This window comes from Sinocyclocheilus grahami, unplaced genomic scaffold (genome assembly GCF_001515645.1).
Source record: "Sinocyclocheilus grahami isolate Dianchi unplaced genomic scaffold, SAMN03320097.WGS_v1.1 scaffold14.1, whole genome shotgun sequence".
Classification (NCBI taxonomy): Eukaryota; Metazoa; Chordata; class Actinopteri; order Cypriniformes; family Cyprinidae; genus Sinocyclocheilus; species Sinocyclocheilus grahami.
Genome location: NW_015505193.1, coordinates 3552278 through 3561181, shown reverse-complemented (window position 1 = coordinate 3561181; position 8904 = coordinate 3552278). Strand labels below are relative to the sequence as shown.

General features: G+C 36.2%; 1 protein-coding gene across 1 annotated transcript; it reads left to right on the top strand.

The window, feature by feature from the left end:
• The first annotated feature begins 2423 nt into the window (after positions 1 to 2423).
• On the top strand, positions 2424 to 6375 carry pygo1 (pygopus family PHD finger 1). Its single transcript, XM_016293188.1, has 3 exons — positions 2424 to 2596; positions 3703 to 3788; positions 5116 to 6375. The coding sequence occupies exons 1-3, from the start codon at positions 2548 to 2550 to the stop codon at positions 6103 to 6105; spliced, it is 1125 nt and encodes a 374-aa protein (XP_016148674.1). The 5' UTR covers positions 2424 to 2547; the 3' UTR covers positions 6106 to 6375.
• Positions 6376 to 8904: the final 2529 nt, after the last annotated feature.

Genomic DNA, 8904 nt, shown 5'->3' with positions numbered 1-8904 from the left:
TTATTGCTTATTTGGCATGATATAAAATAATAGTCATCATGATATAAAATGTAAATATAATCAAAAATATATCATAAATGAATACCATGCTTAATTGTCAGGGTATAAAATAATTGCCATGATATAAAATATATTATATTTTGTAGATTTAAATCATAAATTCATTCTTTAATTGTCATTTTGGAGCTGCAAAATATCATTTATGTTTAATTTGGAGTCAGATATTAGCCAGAAATGTTCTTGATCGGCTTTATGAGATTCACCTCAACTGTCGCAGTGATCAGTTTCCCTCATTAGAATTTCAAGCTGAGCGTGGATGTTATTGTACATGAGAATTATATACAGAGAGAGATATTATATTATATTAACATTCCAATGCGGCTGAAATTCTTCTCAATCAGGGGAAATTGATAGCTCGCAGTATTTCAATCAGAGAGACACAATCAATTTTTTCGAAGCAAACAGCCTGAAACCAAAGAATGTGGTCGCCGTTGCACGGAGCATTAATGTAGATTCTTTTGCATGTGTTTTGTCATTCTTCAAAGCTTTATTCCTGAGTAGATTTGATATCTGCTTACCGAAAGGACATCAGGAAACCAAAAACAGTGTTACGCCGTTGTGCTTTCAATCCTTCGTGACTTTCAAGCAAACCAAAGATGATGGATTTCATGCCTTTTGTTTCCTTTTACAACTTTTCTCACTGGAGGGGAATTATTGTATTGTTTCTTGTTGTTGTGGGGGATTAATAATGCACCCTAGATTTAGTGAAAGTACTGACTTAATATGGTTTCGCTTTCCTGCTGAAGAAAACAGCCAAAAGCTGCTGGTCTTCGCTGGTTTTCCAGCCTGACTAGTGTCCAAGATCATGCTAAGAAAGTCTCCAGACCTGCTTCGGCTAGTTTTCAGTAAGATTTGATGCTGGGATTGATGTTTTTGATGTACATTTCAATATGCTTTAGTGTTTTAGAACAATATTGATTGTTAACTTGACATCTGGGTTTTCTTTGTGTATGCAAGTGTAATTCCATGCAGTTTTCTTCAGCTAAAAGTTGCACGTTAGAAATGCAACGTCATAAAAAGTGTCAAATGTTTAGCGTCGGCATGTGCTGATCTAACAGATGACCTCTGTTCATGTAAGATAAAAACTCAGGCTGCTTGTCACGTTTACCCACTCACCTAATCTAGGTGGTGTTACTCAGGAAATAATATTCATGTCACTTTATTCAGTGCTGATGTGAACTGCACTTGCTTAAACCCCTTTTTTTTCAGTTGAATTCTGTTCTGGGATTCTTCTGTTGGAGTTTTGTTAATAAGGGAGATCTTTGTAAACTCTTTTAAAGCAGTGATGGTTTGGTTTCCGTCACACTGCAGCAGTAAATGTATCTATAAGCCTTAAAAACGGAATGTATTTCTTAATAAATAAAATTCCACTTGTAAGTATTCTGCTTTACTTTCCAAATACATGTACCATGTGTTTATTGAAAGAGTTTTTCTTCTGTTCAGCAATATGGTGTGATGTTTATGCCAAAAAGGTATACCCCCACCACAAATAGATTGTTATAAAGAATGATTTCCAGTTTAAATAAAAATGCTGAAAAGTTTAAAATGTTGTCTCTTCTCTCTTAAAGAATTAGTATTACGTTTTATATATATATACACACACATACACGATTAATATTATATATACCAATACATATGAACATATTACAGTTTGTGGCATATTACTGTAAAATAATTGTAAAAAAAAAACATTAGTATTATTGTATTTTATATATATATATATAAGCAAATATACATAAGAAAAAACATACAATTTCGTATTAAAAGTAGACCAATTTATAGTGCAGATATAGATGAAATAATAAATAAAGTTAAAAAAAGCAAACAAAAAAAGGCAAAGTAAATTAATGGACATAAAGGAGAGTGGCTTTATTACATAGATGTAGATAGATTGCTGACTTTATGTTTGAAAGATTTTTAAAAAAAAATAAAATTATTAAAATAAAATAAAATGTGTCTGACATTATTTTGCACCTGTGCCCTGTGTTGCAGGCGCATATTACTGCCGCCACACAAGGTAAATAAAAACTTTTAAAATGACAGCACTTCATAATAATATAACATTACATCAGCACATTATCATCTTCATCATCGCGCGCGTAACATCACACGCTCCGCCCACAATCGCCCTCACGCGCCGCTTTTCACTCCACGTTGAAATGCGCCGCGATCAAGTGGCGAAAGCTTAGCTTTTGAATATTAATTCAGACGTGCTGACGTTCTTGCCAATGGCTGAGGACGTTCTTTTTAATATTAAGTACCTCTGAGAACGTTGCGGTCTTCGTCTCATCAATATTAAACAGATGACGTCGTTGGTTAGCTCATGAATATTAATAGCAATCGCTTCCCGGTCGCGTACGGAGCGCCGCCGCCGCCGTGATTGCAGCGAAACGGGGGAAGAACGAGACGAGTTGACTACACTCACTCTTTCTAACATCAAAGTCACACCATTTTCCCCGTTCCTTGAGTCATGTGAGGGAGCCTGTAATGTCCACAGAGCAGGATAAAGATTCATTCTCTCTAAAACGAAAGCGAGGTAACGTGGCTTTTCCGTGTTTTCAGAGGCTTGACTCGGTGTCGGTCGTAATTACCGGAGCGACGGCCTTCAGGCCTTTGCTGAAGAACAGAAAAGTAGACCGCGACATATTCAGATGCGCATCTGAAAAGAAAAGCATGACAGGCCTCAGAGTGCGCGCTGTCAGCTGAGCCCGAGTTCCTGCAGAGCTTCTGGAAGTTTGGAGTTGATCCGCAGCGACAGAAAATCAGACCAGAGATTATTTATTATTATTTATTAAATGCTCTTCAGTAGGGCATGCAACTGGAGTCAATGTTTATTATGCAACCTTAAAAAGCAAAAATCTAAGTTGAAGTTAGAAGAAGGTATAGTGAATAAGACAAAAAAAAATATATGAATGTATAAATATAACAAATGCAATTGCAAATTCAATGTGGCCATTCAAGTGTTATTATTTTATAGTTTTATTACTATCTTAAATAAGTTATTTTTGCTACATTTTTAATTTTGTTATGTTTGTGTGCATTTTATTTTTTTTGCCTATATATATTTATTTTTTTTATTTCTATTTAGAATTTTTTTTAATTGATTTTAGTTTTAGGCTAACTATAATAACCCAAGTTTATTATGGCGTGTTTTCTGAAAATCTCAACCAATTACTGTATTATTCTATTCTGTTATAATCTATATATAATCTAATTAAACACTGAATTGTATGTTATTGTTGTAATCTGCTAATGTAATACAGATTGTAACAAATGCACGTTTCAGCATAAATCTCTTTAAGACCCTAAAGTTCGTAGATTTAATGTCTATTAGCTTTGTGCCTAGTGTAAGCTGACAAAATAAACAATATGCACTTTTAAAATCTACAGTTTTAGGAAAATATACCAAATGATTGATTGCACGATGTAATGCAATCGAAATTCTATCGGCTATTCTTAAAATAGAAACAAGATCTTCTATATGTCCAACCCAATCTTCCTGTTTCAGTAAGTAACTGTTTCTCAAGCCGTTAAAATGAAGAGCGTACGTACACGTCAGTGCTATAGACTTGATACGTTTCAGATCGACCGCAGGTATTTTGGATGATCAGTTTAATTTGAACTGGGTTTGTGATTTTCCAGGAGGTGACGGTGGGCTGGATATTTTAGGCGGTCCTGGGCTGCTGCTGGGAAGCCCGGAGAAAAAGAGACGCAAGTCGAGCACGCAGGTACTGTATGAAACTCACGGCATCTTTGGTTCCAGAGATATTCCCCCTTTTATTTTCTCCATCGACATTTCTATATGAACCACCGTATTTGATCGAAACAACAGAAACAAACAATATAAACTATTAACTAAATATTGTTGCTTATAAGTTAAAATAACACATATTATTGCAAACTACTCATACATACAATACCGTTCAAAAGTTTGGGGTCAGTAAAAATATATTTTTTTTAAATGCTTTTATTTAGCAAAGATGCATTGATTAAAAGTGACAGTAAAGACATTTATAATCTTACTAAAGAGTTATATTTCAAATAAATGCATTAAAAAGACTTCTTTTGAAATATGCATCAGCAGAACTGTTTTCAGCATTGATAATAATCAGAAAAGAAGCAAATCAGCGTATTATACTGATTTCTGAAGATCAAGAGACACTGAAGACTGGAGTACTGATGCTGAAAATACAGCTGCGCATCACTGGAATACATTACAGTTTAACAGATATTCACATAGAAAACAGTTATTTATAATTGCGATAATATTTAGCCATTTTTGCTGTATTTCTGATCAAATAAATGCAGCCTCGGTGAGCAGAAGAGACTCTTTCAAAAACGGTAAAAAAATCTTACCGACCCCAAATATTTGAACAGTGAAGTTGCTTTTCATTCCGTTTCTATGCGTTTAGAAAGTGAAGGAAGAAATACATAATTACTAAATATGGAGAAAATGTTGCATCAGAGCTTTATATGAGCATTTAGGAGTGAAAAGTAGGCCTGTCGTAATAATCGCTATATCGACTTATCGCGCAATACATGTACATGACCGCAATAATTTTTGGTGACGCAATATATGGCCCATTATATTTACTTAATAATTAATATCACCATGTTTTGTACATTCCACTTGCGCCTGTGTCTTTTGCAGCTTCTCGTACATAACGTGGTGTAGTCGGTGCTAGTTCAAATTTTAAAAATGCTTCAACAAGCAAAGTTTCTTCTGCAGTTATGGTTTAATTTTTAAGAATATTTAGATCATGGAAATTAAGTATCAAAATATTAGATACCTGAATAAATTTGAACTAGCACCAACTACACCACGTTATGTACGAGAAGCTGCAAAAGACACAGGCGCAAGTGGAATGTACAAAACATGGTGACATTAATTATTAAGTAAATATAATGGGCCATATATTGCATCATCAAAAATTATTGAGGTCATGTACATATATTGCACGATAAGTCGATATATTGATTATTGTGACAGGCCTACGCGCAACGAAAAGTTGTTATCGTGACAGGCCTAGTGAAAATAACTCTGTTTCTCGACAGGCGCCGGCCTTTTCTCCTCTGTCTGAATATGCGCCTCCTCCAAACCCGAGCGCGGATCACCTAATAGCCTCCAATCCTTTCGATGACAATTACAACTCGCCGTCCCTGAAGACACTTCCTCCTGCCAGCCCTTATTTTGGCCACTCACATTACCCAGTGTTTAGCGGCTATGGGCCGCCCAGGATGTCGTCCAGGATGCCTTCTCCATACGGGGCTCCCTACCAGATGCGAAACCAGCCTTATTCTTTTTCCCAGAATCCCATGGGCTACAACCGGGCACTGGGATTTAACTATGGCCACCCGGAAAACCCAAATTACGGGCAGACGTTTAGCGGCAGCGGCAACAGCGTCATGCACTTCAGACCAAATCCAGGAGAGCACACCAGTCTTCAAAATCTGAACCAAAGCGCTAGTCCAGGAGGTCTGGTTTTCAGTCCAGAGGGAAATCCAGCCCGGGATTTGAGCCCGAATCAACAGAATAACTTCACGCAGTCCAGCACGCAAACGCCTAAACGGGTCCCGAGTGAAGCCATGAACAAAAGCGCCACGCAAAACCAGAACTGTGAAGAAAACAAGACTCAGGACAACGCAACAGAGCTGAAGACAAAGAGCGGAGCGGAAAAACTCAACGGCGTCCTTCACGGCAACAGCGAAGCCTTAAAGAAGTCGCCACGACCCGCAGGCAATAACGGCGCTTCGACCAATAATAAAGCTCTGAACAGAAGGAGCACGTCCACCTCGTCCGAGCCGGTCTACCCATGCGGCATATGCCTGAGCGAGGTGAACGATGACCAAGAGGCCATTCTGTGCGAGGCCTCGTGTCAGAAATGGTTCCACAGAGTTTGCACTGGAATGACCGAGACGGCGTACAATCTGCTAACGGCCGAGATGTCTGCGGTTTGGGGTTGCGATGCATGCATGGAGGACAAAGGAGCACAGCTGCTCAAAACACGAGAGAAAGATTCCGGTCCCGGCGACGGACAATCATGAGCGTGACTAACAGTGAGAGTCACTGAAGTCAAAGTCCCTATTTTGATTGAGTTCCAAAGTTTTGCCGGCTCCTTTTGTTTCGACTCACCCAGAATGCTTTTATAGTGTTGAAAATGTATTTACTTTTTTTCAGTGAGTCAGAGAAAGGAGAAAGCCTTTAGGGGTTTGGAACGACGTCAGGGTGAGTAAGTGATTAGAAATCATTTTTTGAATGCACACTACTTTTGAGAAGTTTGGAGTCGGTAAGATTTTTACATATTTTTTAAGTGTCTTCTGCTCACCAAGGCTGCATTTATTTGATCGAAAATGCAGTAAAAACAGTGAAATATTATTGTAATTTTAAAATAACTGTTTTCTAAGTTAATATATAGTAAAATGTAGTTTATTCCTGTGATGCAAAGCTGTATTTTCAGCATCATTACTCCAGTCTTCAGTGTCACATGATCTTCAGAAATCATTCTAATATACTGATTTGGTGCTCAAGAAACATTTTTAATTATTATTAATGTTGAAAACAGTCGTGCTGCTTCCTATTTTTGTGGAAACGGTGATAGATTTGATTTTTCAGGATTGTTTGATGAATAAAGGTTCAAAAGAGCAACATTTATTTGAAATCGAAATCTTTAGTTACATTATAAACATCTTTAGCGTCACTTTTGATCAATTTAATGCATCTTTGCTGAATACAAATATCAATTTCTTTCAAAAGAAAAAAAAATCTTACTGTCCCCAAACTTGTGAACGGTAGTGTATTTGTTTTTGGGTGAATTATTCCTTGTGTAGATCTTCCTTTTGTTCTCCTTGATCGATCTATGCAACAGCAGTCACTTAATATCTGATTTTACTGGCGATGGTTTTTTTTAAATTCATTCTTGCATTACAGCTGTAACTCTAACAGACAGTATCCAGGTTTCAGAGTAACACAGAAACACAAGCTCTTCATTTTCTTTAGCCAGGATGGTGTTCGATCTTTCAAATTGGCTATAAAAACTGCTCTGAAACCTTTACAGACATTCGAGTGATATGAGCTGAGAGTGTTTTGTAGATGCTGATCATTTAATAGTTCACATGACTGGGCCTTTCCTATTGAATGTAGCTGTAGAATATTTACTGTAGCAGACTTTCTGATGAGTATCATCATCATGTGTCTTGTGTAACTGTTGAGGATACTAGCAGCATGTCGTTTAGTCTTAGTCAGCAATATTCCTGGATGTGCTGTATTGCATTTTGTTCCTTCTCATTACTCTTTTTCAAACATTGGCTCATTGATTGCTTTATGATCAAATGAAGTGAAAATCTTGAATTTAAAAGAGCCAGAGAACAAGTTGAAACTTTGGATGTGCTTGATGCTTTTGTAAGTTTTGTTGTATGACCGCTTTCTTTACTGGGTTGATTTGAGTTTTTTTTTTTTTTGGCCGAGATTGAGGAGGTTTGTTACTTGAAGGCCTTATTTCTGGGCACGATGCATGAAAGAGCACAACAAATATATTTATAGAGTTAAAAATACTTTGTGCATCAGCCCTTTTAACCATTTATTTCCTAAAATTTATTAATTTTATAACTCAATGTTCATGGGTGAATCTTACAAAATCAAAAACAAAAAAGTGCATCATTCACTCTAAAGGAAAATAAATAAATATTGCTTTTATTAAAAAAATAAATAAAAAAGGAGAATTAATTTTAATTAATTAAAAATGAATGTATAATGAGAATCACCGTTGAGAATAATGATACTTATTAAAAAAATAAATAAAAATTCTGGATGCATTACCTGAACATATTTTTGAACATCATCTCAAATGCATTACTTAAATTTTTTAAACTTTTTTTTTTTCATTTAGAACATTTGTCCAATCCAGCTGCATTCATGTTGATTCAGTTTGGATTTGCTCTTGTGATGTCACGTTCTCCATTGTTTTGTGTGTGTTGCTCCTCAGAGAATGTTTTCTTCCAGTGAGCTGCGAAACATTGTGGCGTCGTGAATGTAAACGTCATGTCTTGCTCTCTGCCGTGTGATTTTCCAGATGTTTCCACATGTTTTACTCTGAAGACGTCATTGCATTGAGTACGCTTGAGCGTTTACCCACCGTTATATTACAGTGCCAATCGCAAAACACGCTGATCTGATTTCATTTGTTAAGCAAGATCATGTAAACAAACCTACGATTTATAAAAAAAAATTGACAAATTCATGACAATGTTCATGTTAGTGATAATGTGTCTGAAGGAACAATTATTGTATAATTGGCCACATTTGACTGTTGACCCCTGGTGCCTTACAAGTGTTTTTATTTTTGAAATATGATATTTGGATCCTGAGCTGAGGGCATTGTGCAGTCAATCATTTACACACTTATCAATATGAGGTGAGAATACTTGTGCAACTAATTTTATAACAGGACAATGAATGTACGGAGCCCATAAAGTGTAAATAACAAAGAATATGAAGTGAATACATTAGTGGCATCCTCAAAACCAAGCTGGTACAGCGCATACAGTTTACTGAATGTAAATTAAGGTTGTCTTGTGTGTTGTAACTCCTATTTCTCATGTCTTGTTTGATAGAGAAACCTCGGCAAAGCCATAATTCAAATGTATTATTCAACTCCTTCAGTCTCACTTCGAACTGCATTTAATAAAACTGATTTTAAAAAGAAATTTTTCTCTATGCAGTGTCATTTATTTGTACTGAAGTGTTGCACAGCTCGGATCATCCACAAAAACGTAGACTGAATATAACATTAATTCTAAACCCCCATTTGACACAAATAGATAATTGTACATTGTAATGTTCCCACC